Genomic DNA, 21,044 nt, shown 5'->3' on the forward strand with positions numbered 1-21,044 from the left:
AAATATATATATATATATATATACTTTTATGTGTAAATCATGAAACACAATATATTGCATTCTACTTCTTTTTTTTAAAAAAAAAACATTTTATTTTATTCTATATACTTATAAAGTGTGGATAAATGATATTTCTTTTTCTAATTATGCAATGACAAAATTAATCTTATATCCACACTTTTATGTGTATATCATGTCATTTCATCCCAATCTAAATTGTTGATTTTTTTTGTTACTTTCCCTAATGTATAGTTCGTAGAAAGATAAATATTTTTTGAGTTTGTTTCAATCTATATTATTTTNTACAAATGAAAATAAATAATTTCTTTTGTTTTTAAATTTAGTTTAATTAATGTGTTTGGATAGTGAAAAATGGGATATGTACATATATAGCATATTCCTAATTTTGTCATTGTTTCATTGAAGAAGAAAGTAGTTAGTTCCATTTCCATCTTATTTTTGTTATATTATTTACTTCATCCAAATTGAAACATATTTGCATGGTTAAGCCCAGCTACACAATCATAGATTCTGCAATTGGACAAATTTAATTAAAGAGGAATAAATAGTAATGTCTAGATCATAACCATAGTGGAAAACCACTGAACACAAAATAAATAAATATATATATATATATATATCTAGATCATAACCATAGTGGAAAACCACTGAACACAAAATAAATAAATAAATAAATATATATATATATATATATTTCTTTGGTGGGAATAATAAGATTCAATTTTAAAAAGATCAAATGAAAAGTAAAAAAGGATGGTGGACAACTTTAAGTAACACACGCCAACTGTGGCCTAATAGCCTTTTGACCTACCACATTTTTTTAAAAAAAAACATTTATATTATTAAAATCGGCAGGTACAGCTATTATATATCAATCCCAATTATAGATAATTACATTTGAAACGGGGTTTTCATAATCCTAGCTCATGGTTTACTTTTGGGCATATGTGAGGGCCTTCATATATCCAAGCCAAGCTGTCAAACACCGAGCAGACTTCTACGATTTCAAATTTGACCCCCAAAATATTTATTGTTCATCTAGTACCATTATCAAACTATACTGATACCAAACCAAAATGAGAATCAATACTACAAAAAGATCTTGGAATCAATGACAAAATAAACTAGCATCTGAATTGCCAAGCTTTTGTCATAGAGTTTGGGTAGGCCTAACTTACAATTGATCCTAAACATAACATGGATAGTAAATAAATAAAAAGCCCTGTGGGTTATCTCCAATGTGATTTGGACGAATAATCCACAGATTCATTATCAACTGTATGCATATGAAGTAAGGATTCCAGCACGTATAGCTACTTTCTGTACACTTCAACTAGTATTATCATGGTTACAACTTATCAGCAATTCTTCCCAAGGCATCTGCAAGCTTGTTGAGGACTGTTATTAAGCCATTCATATTCTCCTGGCGTTGCTCCCTCTCCAACTGAAGATGGGAGTTATGAGCTTCAAGTTGCAAGCCCAGCAGTTTCCCATTTTTCTCTAAAGCTTTGATCAACTGAAGCTCAACAGATGTAGCTTCCCCATCTGCATCCGATCCAACTCTCTTTCTTTTACGTCCTTCTTGAGTGCTTCTAACCTCAGCATCAGAGGCAGGTTGTTTCTCACTGGTTATGCCTGCACAAAATCCCAATCAAAGGACTTGCTGAAAGTAGAACCATTTTTTGTTTTATATCTTTCTCTAACTCTTCATGTTGACATCTACTCATTTACTTCATCATTCTTGATCTTATTCCAAACCCAAAGACGAAAGATATATAAATTACACCAAAAAACCGATCAAGCTTCTTAGCATTATATGTTTTTTGAATAGGGATAGAGCATATATCAATGTTTTCTTGTACTCGATTGCACACAGAGGGATGCAGAATGAGGTACGCTATTATACTTGACACTTCTATCTTCACAAACTAGGAAAATACAACACTTCAATCAATATTTCCCGAAATACATGAGCCCACAAAATGATCACTTCCTTCATTCCGAGTCCAAACCACACAAATTAATCCATGCTCGTATATCCATTTTTTAAAATCGTGCTAGTAAATATTTCTGATCAAACACATGACACATCAGATTCTCCGCCCCACCAATGAAAAGGGCCGGATTCACCATTTTACCAGGAGGTAAAAACAGAACAATATTCCTGTTATGATCTAAATATGAGTCAAAGGTACTCATCATGAGAGCAGCTCAAAATGACTTTATTTTTGCGAATTGCACTGCTTGACAGTCATCAAAATGTTTCTTCTAAGCTTAATTTCAGGGAGCCTTAATTAAGATCAGTTGACTAAATTCGAGACTTGGTTAGAGAATCGATATCATAAGATGCATCCTTGTTATCAACAACTGGCTGCAATAAATCTCACCGCATGAATGCTACTACTTATCTTGGCAACATTCAAGCGAACAGATGTTAGTTTTTTCTTCACACGTGACATGCAAATATGAAACAGCTTAAAGATAATTTCAAACGAAAATACAATGGGTGCACAACAATCAAGATTATCAAATTACAAGGTAGCTACAACTTAAATGAAAATTCAAATATTAATCGAACAAAACAAAACAGACACTCAACAGTGAGCTATCGTACCTCGAGCAGGTGATACGCGGGGAAGTGACTGCTTCTCTGCCACTGCAAAAATTGAAAACCATATTATCAACACTATCTAGACTTTTACCAACAAATAGAGTATTATTTATTGTGTGCAACAGATACTGGTTGTACGAGATTATAACAGTACGGCCGACCAATCTAATCGCGAACCGGTAAGGATACAATTTAAGGCTTTTGCAGCCCAATAGGCCAATACTGGTGGATTCATTTCTAAAAGAACCAATCTTGACTGGCTTAGATCGGAGTTGGAGCCGGGAAAGTTTTAATACCAGTCTCTTTATTCTGATCGGGATTCCTTGGCGGCTCCTCCTCTCTAGCCGACTGCTCAAAATCGGAGAACAGCCCTTCATCCCCCACCGCGCTCCGCCCACTATCAAATAACGCCTCCGCCTCATCACCAGCCTCTGCCGCAGTGGCAGGTGCCAAAGCCAAAGATAATTCACCAGCCACCTCCTCCTTGTCATCCCCTCCACCACCTAGGCCTCCTACGCCATCCAGGATATCATAGACCTCTTTGTCAAAAAAGCCAGGCAACTTTCTCTCCCTTCTCAGATCATTCCTCATCAGCCAAAAAGACTCCGCTCCGTCCCCTGCTTTGGACCCCCAATCTTTAATCTTCTTAAAATCTCCGGCTAAATTGCTCCATCTCTTACGGCACTGAACGGGTCCGCGGTTAACTCCATGTCTCTTACAGTATGATGCAACGGATGCCCATTTAGGCTCGGCCTGGCCAGAACCCAATCCAAAACCAGACAGCCGCCCCCTTTTGACACGATTCTCCGCCACCCTTTTCCCTTGTATGAGTACGAGTATCTCTTGTCGGGTCCAACGGGGCAAGCGCGGAATTTTGACTCCATCATCGCCGGAAGGCTGACGGCCGTCTGCTCTACCGTCAATGGGTCCCGGAGCTAAACTAAGCTGCTCCAGTGTCATATAAAAAGATCACGTGGCAGGGTACCTTTGTAGTCACGTGCGGTTAAAGTAACGGCGTTTGGTGTTAACGGCGTAGGAAGAGGAAGGGAGAGGGTGAGGTGTTTCTTTCTTCTCTGAGATAATAATAGGTGTGTGGGGTGAGGACCCTTAAACAAGATGATGAAAATGCTAATATCGTATTAATTGTGATTAAGATGAGGTTAATACATTTTTTATTTCCTAATATATTTTATTAATTTAAATTTTAGAAAAAGACACTACTAGACTATTAGTACTAGTACTTCCCATTTAATGGGTTTGGTTTGTTGCTTTGCAGTTGCTATTAGAAAATGCCATCCAATCCATTGATGTGTTTTTTAAGGAAAAAAATAAATAAATGTTATTTTTAAGTGGATATCTCTCTCGTATTTCAAAATAAATATTCAATATACACTTTTTTAAATAAGATATTGATAATAATTATACATGTGTGATTTGTTATGATAGATAAAATATAAGATAAAGAAGCACAAAAATTCGTGTTAAAAGTATTATTTTTTTACTACACATATGAATCGGATCAACATGTCTCATAAATATAGATATTTGATATACCTACTCATAAAGTACAATTGGACTTATACACTGTCAAACTGAAACTCTTAGTTTTTCAAAAGAGTGAGTCTCATGTGAGACCGTCTCACGGATCCTAATATGTGAGACGGGTCAATCATATCAATATTCACAATAAAAAATAATACTCTTAGCATGAAAAAGTAATACTTTTTCATGGATAATCAAAATAAAGATCCGTCTTACAAAATACAACCCGTGAGACCGTCTCACACAAGTTTTTGTCTTTTCAAAATACCTTACGACAAATAACTGAATCAATCTTTAATGAATAGTCTGAATGTTACAAATAAATACAATGAAAATAAGAGCTTAAGTGTGCGATTTGTAAATTGAGAAATGCTCGAAGAAAGTATCGCAACTGATTGATGATCGTCGATAGTTTGCTTAGTATGTTTTCACCAACATCCTGCAACTGAATCGATAAGCTATATATAGTCTATGATTCCAACTATCAAATTGAATGCATTTAATTATTAATATCCGTTGAATAGTTGTTTTGTTTAAATTAATGACTTTATCTAATAATGGTACGAAGTATCAGACTGTTCTACTCTGTTTTATCCGTTCTACTTTGGTAAGAACTGTCGGTCTGTCGGCTGATACTACAACTGATGACGTGGTTAACTGATCAGGAGTCAACTGTTTGACAGTTCAGTTTAGCTCGAGATAATCGGCTCTAACTGGTGTCGTTTTAGTTAAGAATACTTCAGTTGATAAAGATTTTACTAATTCAGTTAAGCGAAGTCTTCAGTTCTAATTACCAATTCGTTTTCTGAACTATATGTCATCGGTTTTAAATCTTTTTCAGCTACGATTTGTCCGATCAACTTGGTTCTTCAGTTCTCTTGCGGATTTAATTGTCAAACTCTGGAACTTATAATGTTTCAACAAAAATAGAACAGGTTTGTGAATGGTTACATCATGCTACATATACTTTTGTTACTTCTGGTTTGTCTACTAGCTACGCAGAGGCGGTTAACGAGCCAAGGCAACTGGAACTGGATTAAGGCAAGGAGGTCATCAGTATTTTCCTCCACCTCAAGTGTCACCTCTGCAGCCTACCTTGCATCCGAAAGGTAAAAAGTTTAAAAAGAATGGTTATACCACTTCTTCATCTTCTTCTAGTTCGAAAGGATCCCAGCAAATGAGTCCTGCTATTGCTCCTTATTGTGTCTACTGTGGAAGGAAGCATACTATCGAACAATGTCAGGGTATGTTTGGCACATTTTATCAATGTGGGAAAGAATACCATTTTTTACGTGTGTGCCTGAACGGTGGTATGAATTCTTTCCAACCCCAGCCAAGATTTCGAAGTGGTCCTAGTACGATGAGACCTGCTACTCCTATTCCATCTTCCAGAAGTCAAAATTTCCACGATATCAAGGACGAGATGGTCAGACTCTCCAAGGCCCTCCCCAAGCTAGAGTGTATGTCATGACTGAGGATCAGGCAAAGAAAGCTCCTGATGGTATTATTGCAAATATCTGCATGCTTTTGTGATTATCTTGCACGCGTTTTATTTGATACATGAGCATCTCACTCATTAATATCTCATGTATTTGTTGCATTCAATGATATTATGTGTACTCGATTGTACTATACTTTATTGATAGCCACGCCAACAGGAAATATTATTCTATTTGAACAAGTTGTGCATAATTGTGTATTGATAAATGAGGATAACGTGATATTTCTGAACCTGATTGTCCTTCCAATGCACGACTTTGATTATATTGTTGGCATGAACATCCTAGCAACCAATCAAGCTATAGTTGATTGTTTTCATGGAATAGTTTGATTTCGACTTGTTGATAAACCCAAGTGGAATTTTTATAGCAAGGGTTCCCAAGCTAAAATTCATTTGATATCTTCTCTAGAAATGTCTCGAGTTTTATTTAGCAGGGATGATGTTTCTTATTTATGTTGTTGATGTCTCTAAAACGGAGCCATCTTTAACTAATATTCATGTTGCTAAAGAGTTCTCGAATATATTTCCCGATGTGATTTCTGATTTTCCTCTTTATCGAGAAATCGAATTTTGTATCGATCTTATACCGGGGACTGCACCTATTTCTATAGCTCTTTATCCCATGGCACCTTTGGAATTGAAAGAACAATTACAAGATCTTCTCGATAAAGGATATATTTGACCGCATGTATTACCTTAAGGAGCTCTAGTTTTATTTGTTCGAAAGAAAGATGATACTATGCGAATGTATATTGATTATAGATAGCTAAATATCAGAATTAACGCAAAAATATGCAATTGTATATATGGACATGAACAATCATTCTTCTTTGAGATAGCTTTTGGGTAGAGTTAGACTGAAGTCAATGAATATCTTAACATGGTATCAGAGATATGTTCATCGTTATGTTGTGGACTGCCCTTAGGTCATTCGCTAATGTTTTGTATTTCACGCTTTAGTTGTTTATTCTTGGAAGTGACAGAGTGTGTTAGATGTCCCACATCAAATGAATTAAGTTATGAGAGATATATATATTTAGAATTGGACAATCATCTATTTTGAGCTAATTTTTGGAGTAGAGTTATGTCCAAGTCCATAATCTTAACATAGATAAATCGCAATGGGGTCAAGCTTACCTGAAAAGGTGTTGGAAGGGAAAATTGAACTCACCATTAATCAAATGTTCACATCAGGGCGAGTGGATATTATTATTATAGCAAAAACTTGTGTGAGACGGTCTCACAGGTCATATTTTACGAGACAGATCTCTTATTTGGATCATCCATGAAAAAGTATTACTTTTTATGCTAAGAATATTACTTTTTATTGTGAATATCGGTAGATTTACCCGTATCACAAATAAAAATTCGTGAGACCGTTTCACAAAAAATCTATTCTATTATTATCTGGTAGAGTGAGTCTGTACTCGTCCTACCAACTGACAACTCAAGTATTTAACACAAGTTGGTTCAAATGTTTGCCCTTCATCGCCATCAACAGCCATCAGGTCAACATTCAACAACCCCTCATGCCTTGTTTAGGTTAAGTTAGATGGCATAAATAAACTTCCCATTCCCCTCTGCTTTGGGAAAAAAAAATTGTATATTCGATCGCCGTTCACGACAATCCATCGGCAATGGTTTCCATTCCCAAGACCGCACTTTCCCCAGCCCATGATTTTATTCGCAGCACCAGATCTTCACAGCACCCCATCATATGCTCTGTTCATCTCCGCGACCGAACCCCTGCTTCTGCTCTCATATTTTCATCTTCAAACTTCAGCATGCGCTTCGACCACCCCATTCGATCCCCCTCTTTGATGTAAGATTTATTATTGTGGCGATTCATTTTTTTTATCATGGTTTTCAGGAGGTTTGGTTTCTGTATGTGTCTAAATGTTTGATCTTTAATATGTTGATTCTTTCCTGAAGATTCCATAAATTTGCTGTTTTGTTCTATCTTCTTTGTCCTCCTTTCTTTCTTTGTTTTTTTTGGTATTTCTGTGTCTAGCTATAGACTATGCTCTCTGGAATTTGAACTCCATAAAATAGGTCTGTCTCTACATTTCCATATCAATTTGCTTCTTGCTAATTTAATACTAATGAGTCAGTGTCAAATGCTCAAGAATTGATGGGAATGGAAGCAGTGCCGAGAAAACCAGTCTTCATGATCTTTATGAGAAGGAAGGGCAGAGCCCATGGTATGATAATCTATGCCGTCCTATTACGGATCTTATCCCATTTATCCAAATTGGTGTCAGGGGCGTAACCAGCAATCCAGCGGTAAATTACCCCTTCCCTTTTCAATGCTATCTTTCTTCTTCTAGATTTTCTTGCTTTTCATTGACAGAACAACTTTTACTATGTATATCGCAGATCTTCCAGAAAGCAATATCAACTTCAAGTGCATATAATGATCAATTCAGGTAATTGTGGCGATTTAATTTTTATAATTTTCAAGTACTGGAACATTAGCTGAGTACCTGGAATGTATGTTTTTCTTCTATCTGTACTCGTTTATGAGTGGTCAATACATTTAGGGGGAGGGAAATCAAGTGCAAGACTTGTTTTTCAGTTTTGTTGTCTTGACATGGTGCCTACTCTGAATAATGGTAGTTGCATTTTGTCAAATAAAACTTCAGGTTCTAAAACTATTTTTCAAATCTGAACTCTAGCTTAAGAGCATAAACGAAATGGCATTTAGCGGGATTCACAGGGAGATACCTAATCAAACTTCGATTAGTGACCTAACGCAATTGACTCTTATTATTGGAGCTTTTTGTCCATTTCATGATGATTCTCCTATCTCTAAGTTAAATGGTAGACTAAGCACACATATCTAATGAGTTTGGTTTGCAGGGAGCTTGTTCAATCTGGAAAAGACATAGAAAGTGCGTACTGGGAACTTGTGGTGAAAGATATCCAAGATGCATGCAAACTGTTTGAGTCAATTTATGATCAAACAGATGGGGGTGATGGATATGTTTCTGTCGAAGTTTCACCCAGGCTTGCTGATGATTCTGAGAACACAATAGAGGCTGCTAAATGGCTTCATCGATGGGTTGATCGTCCTAATGTCTATATAAAAATTCCCGCTACAGCTGCATGTATCCCTTCCATTAAGGAAGTCATTGCACGAGGAATAAGTGTTAACGTGACAGTAAGATCATTCTCTGCATTCCTTTATTGGACTGAAATACTGATAAGGCCTTTTTGGGACTTTTGCTTTATAAATGAAGTTTTTGGGACACTAACATGCTGCAAGATGATGTAGTATTCATATGTCGTGCTGCTACTGCAGATGCAGACACATACTTGATCTCATTCCTTTGATGAAGCTAAATTTTTTGCCTTTTTGTGAAAACATGAAACATATTTCTAATTTATACAAGAATTATTTTTAAAACTCTTATTAAACTATTTTAAAAATTAAGAAATATAATATATACATTAAAACTTGTTTGTGAAAGGAAGTATATCTTAATAAAATCAAATTTGTTGCTGAGTGATACTTTAGAAAAATATATTATCCATATTAATATTAATTTAATGTTATATACCAATGATATATCAGATTCTGCTTGTAATGATGAATTTGAAATTCTTTGACTTGTTTGGACGAACAAAGTTCAAGTGAATTTCAAATGCACTTTATATTAGGTTAAAAAATTTCAGTAGTAATTGCGATGAACTTCAAATACACCCAAAATATGTGTAATTTCAAATACATCCTTAAATCTTTCCTCAAATAAGATATCTTCTTCAGTTCAAATCCATCAATGCTAATTCAACCTTAGAGAATACATATATTAGATACTAAAGATTATTAGATTTGAAGTTGTGAAGGGGAGTAGGAAATATAATTTATCAAATTCTCCCTCGGACACATATGGTGTGATGAAAGTTAGTGTTAGATTATAGATAGTAATGGATGTTGAGACCTTTATATTAATCTTAGATGCTGATATTGATCATGTCGACATGTGCAGCTGATATTCTCGCTTGCTAGATATGAAGCAGTGATTGATGCTTACCTGGACGGTCTTGAGGCGTCTGGGCGCAGCGATCTGTCCCGAGTCACAAGTGTTGCTTCTTTCTTTGTTAGTCGAGTTGATACCCTTGTTGACAAGATGCTGGAGAAAATTGGAACACCTGAGGCACTTGATCTCAGAGGGAAGGTAATCCATATTAATACGAGTACAGGAGTCTCTTGGAACCTGTGTCATGAAGTATATTATTTTATTTGACAGGCTGCGAATGCTCAAGCAACTCTTGCTTACCAGCTGTACCAAAAGAAATTCTCTGGTACAAGATGGGACTCTCTGGTAAAGAAAGGAGCCAAAAAGCAGAGGCTTCTGTGGGCCTCAACTAGTGTTAAGAATCCAGTTTATCCGGACACTCTATATGTGGCTCCTCTCATTGGACCAGACACAGTCAGCCATCTTATCCTTTTATTCTGTCTGCTAGAAGAGGGTATCATTTTTGTCTTCATTTGATATTAAGGTACTTATTATTTATAGGTGTCCACCATGCCTGATCAAGCACTCCAAGCATTTATTCATCATGGTTCTGTGGCAAGGACAATTGACTCTAACGTGTCGGAAGCTGAAGGTATATATGGTGCGCTCGAGAAGTTGGGAATCGACTGGGGCTATGTTGGTTCGCAGCTTGAGCTGGAAGGAGTGGATGCCTTTAAGAAGAGCTTCGATAGCTTGCTTGACACCCTGCAAGAGAAAGCAAATTCTCTTAAACTAGTTGGTCTCTGAATCCGTTTGGTTTCTTAAGCGTTGTGTACTGAATAAAGTGAGGCTTCCAGACTGGGTTGGAATTATTGCAAGATTTGTTATGTGTAAACGACTGTTACCTGAGAACATATTATAATTTTCGGAGTGTAACTGGTGCATGTTATTTTTTTAAGGTAATTATTTTCCTAAAATGTCGAAAATATTTGTAGAATGGTATGTATCTCTGGGTTGATCATCAAATTAATGGTCAGTTTCTACTGTCATTAGTGATTTGCAAGTTTAAATTTCTGATTATAATCGTAATGAATAAATCCTCCCTTTATCCATTACAAAAGACAGAGGAAAAGAAAGGGAGAACTCAGACGCATTTCCCAATATGATTTGGAAATTTGCCCTTGGCCTTTCCCGTCCGATGGTTCTGATTTACAGTTTGTGTGATGTCTAGGACAGGCGTAGGAATTTTGATGCATGCTCATTGATCTCTCAACAAGGTTAACCAAAACACTTTTTTACAACCGCAACGACAATGTTAAAGCCAGAAAATGAAGATTTCAAAAGCACGAATCCCCAAATTCCATGACAGAGCACAATACTCACAGTAACTTATCGAGCAGCAGGGTCTTACAAAATCGACACGCGCAGGACATCCTAGTCGTAGTAGTAGGAGAAAAGTTGTTTGTGCTTATAAGCCAACCCAAGACGCTATTTTGATGCTTGGGTATCTTCAATGGGGCTGCGCTATTTGCAAACTAGCACAACTCCATTCCTTCCCTTTGCGCCAAATTGGCGCAGAGGTGTTTTATTTTATTTTTTAAATTTTTTTTTGTTTTTGTTAATTATAAATATTTACATTAAGAATTATAAATATTATTTATATAATAATATGATATTATTATATTAATTTAATAATTAGATATATTTAAATAATAGTATAATAATTATTATATTATTTTAATAATAAGATAATATTTATTTTATTATTTTAATAATTAGATATTTAATCATAAAATTAAAATATTTAATTATTTAAATTTATAAATATATTTTAAAATAATTTTATAATTAAACATCTAACACACAAATTTATTGAATAATATTTAAACATTCAAGTACAAAGTTAAAATAAAAATACGAATTCGAATTCAGATAATTTAAATGAAAATATAATAAAAGATAAACAAACTAAATTATCAATAATTTGAAAAATCGGATCCGGATCTCCCAAAATCACCAAAATATTTTCCAAATGCGCTGCTCTCATGTTGACGACGTTCTACATATCTTTTTTTGCTCGTTCATTTTGAACAATTTGACGTATTTCTGAATCGCCAATTGTGCTTAGATCCATGTACAAAACTTTATTTTCCTCCTGAATTTTAGCCAATTCTCCTGTTGAAGTTGTATTTGTAATATGTTATTTAATTTAATGTCATGTATTAATTTTATTTCATCAATTTAAATTATTTCTATTTCAATTCATATAATATAGATTTCAATAATATATTTAAAATAACTAAATTAATCATTTTTGTAATATTATCACAATTATTAAAAATTTAATATTAAATATATTCAATATAAAATGTAATTATAATTATATCACTAAATTTAAATATATATATTTAATAATTAATAAGAAAAAAATTAAATAAATAAAATAAAAAGAATATTTCGAGAATATTCTTTTTAGAGTAAGATTTGAAGTAGATGTGTTGGAGATGAATATTGTATTTGGTGCAGAAACTGCACTATTTTAAAATAAAGTTGCTTTAAAATAGAGTTTTGGGTTAGAGATGACCTAAATAGCAGAGATATTTTGTCATTAGGTCCAGTCAAACTTTTTTTTTTTTAATAAAAAAACTCATCAAATATATTGAAATACATTACATAAGTTCATTTTTCAAATTAAAAAGAAATGCCCCGCACCATTACTTTTCCTTTAATATCCACTACCGCGGCATTACCGTCACTCTAGGGCAAACTGTTAATAACTCTTCGTCTTCAAACATAACTTTCTCATCATTCCCTATTCCTTCAAATGTTTGTTTGAGTTCTCTAATCATTTAAATTTTCCAAAATTACCCTCAATCTTCATAATTATGGTACATGACATTGTTATACCTACCGGACATGTTCTTAAAGGCATATATAGCCCAACGACATGCAGCTACACAAGGTTTTCAGTCTATATATCATGTTTTAGATGATCGATTTATTTTTTTAATGGCCGAACATGCTTCCATATAATAAATTGAACAATTTACCTCTTTGAGCGGAATGTCGTCGGGTTGTATCCACCGAGTTTTATAGACTGCTCCTTACATTCCAACCACACAGTCGCAACAAACGGTTTCTGACATAGGTTCTTTCAATAGCACCTAGCACAACCATATTTCGTTTTCTACATCAATGTATATAGTAAAATAGTTCAATTTGAAAACAATACATGAGAATAACAGTAAGCCTTTGTCTTTTTATTCAAACATACAAATTATTATTACATAGTAACCTCCTGTAGCCTGTAGAGGAGGAGAAACTTGTTTAACTACTTATAGTAGCCAGAATACAACACATAAATTTAGAGAAAGAAATATTACAATTAATTTGAAAGAAAACACAAATGTTGAATGATGAGGTTGAATGATGCTTTACATCTTGTGAGTGGTGGTCCCTTCAACCACTAGTTGGTGTCTTATCTTTTATGTGTGGTTGAGTGGTCCATCTTATCATTAGTTAGTGGATTCGTTTTTTAGTGGTAGTCCATCCTCCAATAATAGAGTGGTTGGATCACATGCTTACTTTATCTTTGTCGGAGAATCTTCTGCTTTTGTATGATCCCCAAGGAAATTGTTTTTTATGTGGTCCTTCACCACTTGGTCTTGTTTCTGCAAGATACTTTCGGTCAGATCTTGACCGAAAACCTTTCCCAAATTCTAGCTCCTTCTGGTTCAGACAGATGCTTTCTGACCATCTTCCCATATGAGCCATGTTACAAAATTTTCGACGAGTCTTTTTGTTCTCTGGAAACTTGTTATTCCATAGAAGATTTCTTTCTTTTCAAATGATTCTTCTACAAAAATTGTTGTTTTTATTGTCGTAGTGTTTAACAGAAAAGATACATTTACAGAATTCTGATAAAACTTAAATAGAAACTTGACATTGTTCATTTCGATTCGACTGACACATAGACCTCATGCTCTTCTGGTAAAGATGTCATCCTCGATTAATGAAGCAATAAGGGGGTGTTTCTTCGGTTGGAGTGTGTTTGATAACTTTTTGAATATTTGTATCTAGCCTCTTTAGCTCGATAAAATGAAAGGCTTCATGTGAGCCTTTTCTGGCTGATTCTGGTGCTGCACTGAAAAAATACAGTTCCAAAATATCTCATACGGACAAATAATCATTGTTTGTCCATGTCTCATGCACTACTTCATGAATTTACTTAGGTAATCCTGAAATTTCTAGGAAGCTCAGTGGTGTAGTATGAACTGCAGAAAGTGCCCAGAATTCATATCATGTCTTGACCTCGTTCGGATATGAATTTAGTTTCATCATACCCTGAGATATTTTTCTGCTATATCAACTCGAATTGTGGCTAGGTTAATGCCTATTTCTGTTTTCAATTTTTCTCAGTTCTGTTGAGATACTCGAAATGGAGAAAATGTATATTAATTAGTACCAAATGTAGGATCAGTTAAGTGTTTAGAAGGGAGATGTTGAATAAACACTGGATACAATATGTAAGTTTCTTTGATTTGTTTAGATCCTCGAGTGTCAATGTCTATTTGCTAACATATAAGTACGGAAAGAAGCTAGACAAAAAGATTAGAACAAATAATAGAATGAATGAGAAATGGTAAACTGAAGTGTAAAAAAGAACAAATATTTTTCTGAATGTTCGGATAATTGAAGCTCTTATGTCACCCCTTCTTCCTCTAGGAACGTTCGCACTAGAAAACTTCTGATGATACAAGTAGTTTGCAAGATCTTGATTCAGTTTGGTCTTAAACACTGCCAAACTAAAATTCCTAGTATCTCAACTGATTAATAGATAGTCTACAAACTGTTATACAAGTGTAAGATACAATAATACTAACTTAGCACGAAATGATCCTTAAATGATCAAATAAAATTCTTTAAAGGTTTGCTGAACTAATTCAGTTTCGCTCAGGTATATGAAAGATTTAGAAGACTTAATCTTATCAGTGAATGATTGATCTATTCTTGAATTCGACTCATTCTCTATTTATACTCTTAGAAATAGACCCGTTTAATTAAAAGTGTCTTTTGGCTTGTGTTTAGTCCATGTCAACACTTTTCCGACAGTAAGTACATTTTTGCGATCAGTCTTGACTCGTACGCTATTGTGATCAGTCTTGACTCGTACATTATTGTGATCAGTTTATTCAGACTGCTTGATATGGACATTAGTTTAGTGTTTTTACGTAGACTGATTCTGGGTAAGCTGAGGTTTGGTAAACTTGAAATTCTTTAGACTTATTTATTCAGTCTAGAAGCGTATCAGTTTTGTTTAACTGTACTAGTTTCTCTTAAATCAGTTTTGCCTTAATATTATTTGTTAACCACCAAAATATACCAAATTATTGATCCAACAATTCCTCCTTTTTGGTATTTGACAAAATAATGCAAAAACTCCAATGTATACAACTGAAACTGAGAAGCAACTGATTAAAATATATTATCCAAAACTGATACACAAAATTCATTCTTGTTCTAAATTTCTGTTCTCGGGTACTAATCCATGCCGTTCTGTTTCTTCTTCTCCTTTTTTGTGAACATCAGGAATAGCCACAGACCGTTGTAGAATATGCACAACTGAAGCCATTTGAGCTGACATATTATCGATCTTAGAGGAAAGTTGTGTGAGAACTAAACTATTTTGGAAGATAGGTTGGTGTTAACCAAATCCAATTTCTGTTAAAGTGCATCATGAGAACTGGATAGTTGAGAATTTGAGGTGCAATTCTTTTTCATGGAGTCTAGCTGAATGAACAGAGAGTGAACATCTTTGGATAAATTCTTTAGATTCTCGCCCACTTTGTCTTTTAGATTTTCATTGTCAGTCCAAAGAAAAAAGGATCAACTGGTTGCTTCCATCTTTTTTCTAAAGATGCTTTAGTAAATCTGAATGAACTAGAGATTGCTATTAGCTAACTGCCTCTACAAGTGTAAGGCACTGAGTCTTTTTTCTAGCAGTAATTCCGTAATTATAAGCAGCCCTTCCAGACAGCAAGTGCTCGTTCCCCAAGTGTAAGTAGTAAAGTAGGCAACGATCTTACGAGAAAGACACGTGATTCAGAAATTTTTCGAAACAAATCCACACTTATTGAAGGTGCATTTCATTCTTTCTGGAAATTCCTCATCTTGCTCCAATATCTTCAATTAACAAAGATTCAACTGCTATAGAAGCTCCTTCAGTTTCTACAGCGAGACTGAACCTTATCAACTGGTTCTTTGGTTCAGCAATGTCCAATTATTCAACTAGTTGCGTAAGTTCAGTCTCGAGCTCTGTAGGAATTGTAAGAACTTCAGTAGTAGCTGAATCTTTGTAAACTGAAGATATTGGAGCAAGATGAGGAATTAGAGATTCAGCCACAAAGAATGTCTCTAAAACCACGACACTAGTATTGGGAGCTGATTCTTCAATGACTGTTTCTTTGGATGTTTTCTTATCCTCATATGTTGATTCAGCGAGTGTGATGCTGTTAGTCACGGTTTGAATGATCTAATCAGCATCAATCAGTGGGGCTTCCATAACTATTTCAGCTGAGACAATATCTTTGTCAGTGGAGCTGGATGAAAGGGCCGAGGAGCTTTTTCCTGCTGGTGGTTGGTCCGGAGCCAGTTCCGATGATTTCTTGGAGGATTTGCTACTCTTGGTGTCAACTGGAAGGAACAGTTGTTGGTCCATTTCCCAGAATTTGACTTGCATTTGAAGAGAGCTCAAATCTTCAACCAGCTGAGTGAATGTGGCCCTGTCATCGTTATGAGTTGGGAAAGTGGGATCATAATTCTTCTTCAGTTCTTCACAAATCATAGTCTATTTCTTGATGCGCATGAGGTTGAAGAAGTAGTTTCTTCTTTCCATAGCATGTGTAGCTTTCACGGCTTTCATGACAGTCTTTCCAAAACAATAAATTTCTTCAGAGGGTCTTTATTCTTCAGTTTTCTGGCAAGAGTGATTGTCCTGAAATGATACCATTCATCATAAAACTCAAGCCTTGCTTTCAGCATATTCATTTACCTCATCCATTAAGATGACGATTTGAGGCTGGACAGCAGATTGAAGGAGAAAATGCTCAGTTTCTTCCTATTTTCCTTTCCCTTTCCCTTCGGACTGTTTGGATGAGTAAGAAGAAGCTACCTAATAATTACTTCTTTGGGTCCAGCTGCTGGTAGAATGGTAGGTGGAGCAACTGTTTGGATATGAGCAACCAATCCAAAAGTTTCATCTTTTCTTTGGGCAGACTAGAAGCGCTTTGACAGTTGGTTCAGCAGTAGTAGTTTGAGAGTTAGTCGAGCTCTTCGGTGGCATCTCCTTTTCATTATATACCGAGACCAGTTTACCGGATGAAGAAATTGGTTTGGTCTTTGTGGTTCTGGCTTTCTTGATCACTGGAGGAGGTGTAATATCGGTATCATCTCTTCAATGTCAGCAGCCTCAACCGAAATGAAATTGGTTAAACCTTCTGAGAGAAATTGAAAGAAATTCTCGAAGAAACCCTCACCGATTATGATTTCATTACCTCTGATAATGAACGTAAGCTCCCTTCTAGAGGTTACGACTCCTCTTTCGAAAATGTTGAGAAGCTCAGGAACATAAATATTCAGAGAAAAACCCAGAAATGATTTTAACCCTGATGATTCGATTGGTTTGAAAACTTCTGTGAAAGAAGCATCTCCCATGGCGTAGATAGAGTTGAAATCCACTGCAAGAACATTCATGATGTAAGCATGTGTTGAGATTGTTGCCATTTGAAAATTCTTTTGAAAGTTGTTGAAAAATTGAGAAGAAAATTGCAATTGAAAGCATAAGAATTTAGAGAGATTTGCAGAAATTCAATACTGAATGTGAAGAATGTAATGGGTCTAGACTGAGTATATGTACGGTTACTTTTAAAATTTCTTTTGACACGTGGCAAAAGTGAATTTTGAAATAAATCGGTCAAAATTAAACAAATACTTATAAGGATCTAAACTGAATTAAAACTTCAGTCAACTAAATGATAAGATCAATTATTCCGATAACACACTGCCTCAGTTTAGTTGGTAAACTAAATTGACATTCAGTTGAGTTCGAGTATAATTGACTTCTGTCTTATCAGTCGACATTCAATAACCCAAAATTCCCCCTAAATATGATATTAAGATAAATAAATAAGTCATAAGACATTTCTAAAGAAAGAAAACTTAGTCTCAGATAGATATTTGGTGAAAATATCTCCCACTTTTTCTTCAGTCGAGACATATTCCAGCCTCATGTCCTTTTTCAATGCATGATTTCTCATGAAATGATGTCTGACGTCTATATGTTTGGTCCTGGAATGTAAAATTGGATAGTAGATGATCACTATGGTACTTGTATTTTCACAGAAGATTGGAGATCTTGTGCTATGATCCCATAGTCTCGCAATTGTTGTTGAATCTAGAGTAGTTGAGCATAACAACTTCCTGTTTCTAAGTATTATGCTTCAGTTGTAGATATTGTAATAGATGTTTGCTTCTTGCTCAACCATGAGATCAGATATCCTAGAAATTTACATGATCCACTGGTAATTTTTTTATCAAGGTTGCATCATGCATAATCTGCATCTCAACTTATATTCCCCTTTCATCATTATCCAGTTTGTCTAATGAACTCATTGGGGTCGATGTTGTAGAGCATGTTTCCATGCCAAATTTCTTGAGCAGTTCCTTTGTGTACTTATGAGCAGTTCCTTTGTGTACTTAGCTTGGCAGATGTAAATATAATTTTCTAATTGCTTCACTTGTAGTCCGAAAAAGAATGTTAGTTCACCCATCATAGTCATCTCAAACTTGTTTCGCATTAGTGTAGCAAACTTTTCGTATAGTTTAGGGTTAGTTGACCCAAAGATGATATTATTAACATAGATTTGGACTAATAAAGTGTGCTTTCTTTTTGTGAATTTAAAGAGGGTCTTACCCACATTGCTTATAAATTGCTTATAAAAATCATGTTCTATTAAAAATTTAGATAAAGTTCCATACCAAGTTCTTGGAGCCTGTTTTAAACCATATAGAGCTTTGCTTAAACGATAAACATGATTTGAAAATAAATGGTTGATAAAATCTGATAGTTGTTCCATGTAGACCTCTTCTTGTAATTGTCCATTCAAGAATTAACTATTTATATCCATTTGATATACTTGAAATTCTTGTAAAAGGTATATGCAAGAAACATTAGGATGGCTTCTAGTTTGGCTATTGGTGCATATGTTTCATCATAATCAATTCCTTCTTTTTTCCTGAATCCTTGAGCCAGCAGTCTTGCTTTATTTCTTACCATAGTTCCATCTTCATTGAGTTTGTTCTTGTAGACTCATCGTGTACTTATAACTTATTGATGATAGAGTCATGGAACTAAATCTCAGACAAGATATATGGTAACTAATTGAGCTTTTCTTGCATAGAAACAATCAAGCTACTGTCTGTTAGTACCTCATCAACTTTTTTAGGTTCAATATTAGAAATAAATGCAACATATAAAAATTGATTGATCATCTGCTCTCTAGTTCTTATGGGGCAGATGTATTACCTATTACCAAATTGGGATAATGATTCTTGTTCCACCTATAATAGGGTTCATTCGTAGTATTTTGTGGAATTGAATCAGTTGGGTTGACTTCAATTAGGTTGTGTTCAGTTGTGTTGACATTAGTCTGATTTGCGTCAGTTTGGATCTGTTGGAACTTTTCAAGTTCGCAATCTTGATTTTGATGTTAACAAAACTTGTTATTGTGTTTCTAACATATTTACTCAAGTGTGAAGTTGTTAACACAAGAAGCAAGCTGAAACTGAATTCTGCACAAACTGAATTTCTGGCGAGCTTCTGTGTTTTGATTATATCTCCCAGTTGGATGATCTAAATGACAATCCGCCAACTAAATTGGTTAGAAAACTTAATTTGAAACAAGTCTTATTTCACGTCAGTCGGGCAAAATCGGATGTTATCATGGTCTAACTGATCGCTGAATTACCGAACTGATCACACGAAAACAGCAATCAGTTGGGTTTGAGCAGTTGCGGTATTTTTGTCATATCTCTCAGCTCGGTTATTAAAATGAAGCGATTTAGTATGCGTTAAAAAGATAAGACAAAGATCTACAAATCATCTTTAGAGGTCAAAGTCTGAATCGAAGCTTAAAATGCTGATAAATGACAATGAAGCTACTGGTTCTGCACAAACTAAAATCAGTTAGGCTGATTTCAGCACACCAACTGAACTGAACCAGCTGCTGACCAACTGAACCAGACCAGCTGAAGACCAGGTGAACCAGACCAGTTGAACTGAACCAGCTGGAACTGAACCAGACCAGCTGAAGACTAGTTGAACCAGACCAGCTGAACTGAACCAGACCAACTGAACCAGTTGAACTGAACCGAACCAGCAGCTGACCAACTGAACTGAACCAGCTGCTGACCAGTTGAATTGAACGACCAGTTGAGTTGACCAGATTTGACCAGAGTTGACCAGTCGGGAAAATGCCCAGCAAGACGAATTTGACCGTTGCAATTTCAGAAACAGTACAGAAACTTTCCAAACGGTCATATTCTTGTGTATAACGTATATATCATTGTTGGGGCTTATAAATACAACATATTGAAGATCAAACAAGAGCTTTTGAAGAGGATTCAAAGCATGGGCAGTTAGCATGAAAAAATCAGCTAGTTGAGAGCACAAGCCCTTGTGTGAGGATATTTGAGATGTACACTGTAAATGATAAATTCCTCACACACAATCACTCACACATATACAAGAGAGTTGAACTTCAAAGATTAGTTGAGTGAGTCTTGCACAAAGACAATAAACTTGTGTATGTAGTCTTTGCATATGAGACATTAAACAATATGCTGATTGTGAGTTGCTGCCTACAATCTTGAGTGCTAGGAGTTCAGTTTAGGCAGTGGGTAAGTCCTAGCTGAATGGGTTTGTACAAGTAGTTGTATAAATCAAAGTCTTCTAGTGAATCCTTCCTAAGGGGAAGAAGGGGTGACATAAGAGCATTTTAAGTCTCCGAACATCCATAAACAAATTTGTGTCTATTTGTTTATTGCATTTAATTATAATTTTCATAGTTTTAAAGATCCATTGTTGAAGCATTTTATGTGTTCTTCAAATACCAAAATATTGCATACCAAGTGTTTGATAAAATACTTCAACTAAAATATTTTTACTCATTCAAGTTGCATATATTTTAAATGGTTTACAAAATGTTTAATCGGTTTCTACGAAGGATTATTTCGAGTGTCTTCCGCTTGGTTTGAACACCAAACTCGATTTAATTCATCGGTGTTCAATATTTCAAGAACCGAGCTATTGTAGCTCAACGATTGCCCCCTAATCGATCCTAACAGGATCTCA

The 21,044-nt window shown here is 35.1% G+C and overlaps 2 protein-coding genes across 2 annotated transcripts; one reads left to right on the top strand and one right to left on the bottom strand.

The window, feature by feature from the left end:
- Positions 1-1,005: 1,005 nt before the first annotated feature.
- LOC140978600 (trihelix transcription factor ASR3-like) lies at positions 1,006-3,757 on the bottom strand. The gene is made up of 3 exons (XM_073443784.1): positions 2,929-3,757; positions 2,636-2,677; positions 1,006-1,656 (listed from the first exon to the last, which is right to left on the bottom strand). Exons 1-3 carry the CDS (start codon positions 3,590-3,592, stop codon positions 1,370-1,372), a joined length of 993 nt encoding a protein of 330 aa, XP_073299885.1. The 5' UTR covers positions 3,593-3,757; the 3' UTR covers positions 1,006-1,369.
- Positions 3,758-7,152: 3,395 nt separating this feature from the next.
- LOC140978601 (uncharacterized) lies at positions 7,153-10,683 on the top strand. Its single transcript, XM_073443785.1, has 7 exons — positions 7,153-7,497; positions 7,787-7,958; positions 8,052-8,101; positions 8,535-8,835; positions 9,665-9,853; positions 9,926-10,108; positions 10,196-10,683. The coding sequence occupies exons 1-7, from the start codon at positions 7,313-7,315 to the stop codon at positions 10,439-10,441; spliced, it is 1,326 nt and encodes a 441-aa protein (XP_073299886.1). The 5' UTR covers positions 7,153-7,312; the 3' UTR covers positions 10,442-10,683.
- Positions 10,684-21,044: the final 10,361 nt, after the last annotated feature.

This window comes from Primulina huaijiensis, chromosome 6 (assembly GCF_012295235.1).
Source record: "Primulina huaijiensis isolate GDHJ02 chromosome 6, ASM1229523v2, whole genome shotgun sequence".
Lineage (NCBI taxonomy): Eukaryota > Viridiplantae > Streptophyta > Magnoliopsida > Lamiales > Gesneriaceae > Primulina > Primulina huaijiensis.

What these genes read in the sequence shown, in the direction of transcription:
- LOC140978600 (XM_073443784.1), bottom strand. Translation starts at nt 3,592, where the DNA reads ATGACACTGGAGCAGCTTAGTTTAGCTCCGGGACCCATTGACGGTAGA. An exon ending in CGATCAGAATAAAGAGACTG is followed by an intron (nt 2,678 to 2,928) that starts GTATTAAAACTT and finishes CAATTTTTGCAG; the next exon opens with TGGCAGAGAAGCAGTCACTT. An exon ending in CCGCGTATCACCTGCTCGAG is followed by an intron (nt 1,657 to 2,635) that starts GTACGATAGCTC and finishes GATTTTGTGCAG; the next exon opens with GCATAACCAGTGAGAAACAA.
- LOC140978601 (XM_073443785.1), top strand. Translation starts at nt 7,313, where the DNA reads ATGGTTTCCATTCCCAAGACCGCACTTTCCCCAGCCCATGATTTTATT. An exon ending in ATTCGATCCCCCTCTTTGAT is followed by an intron (nt 7,498 to 7,786) that starts GTAAGATTTATT and finishes CTAATGAGTCAG; the next exon opens with TGTCAAATGCTCAAGAATTG. An exon ending in GCATATAATGATCAATTCAG is followed by an intron (nt 8,102 to 8,534) that starts GTAATTGTGGCG and finishes TTTGGTTTGCAG; the next exon opens with GGAGCTTGTTCAATCTGGAA.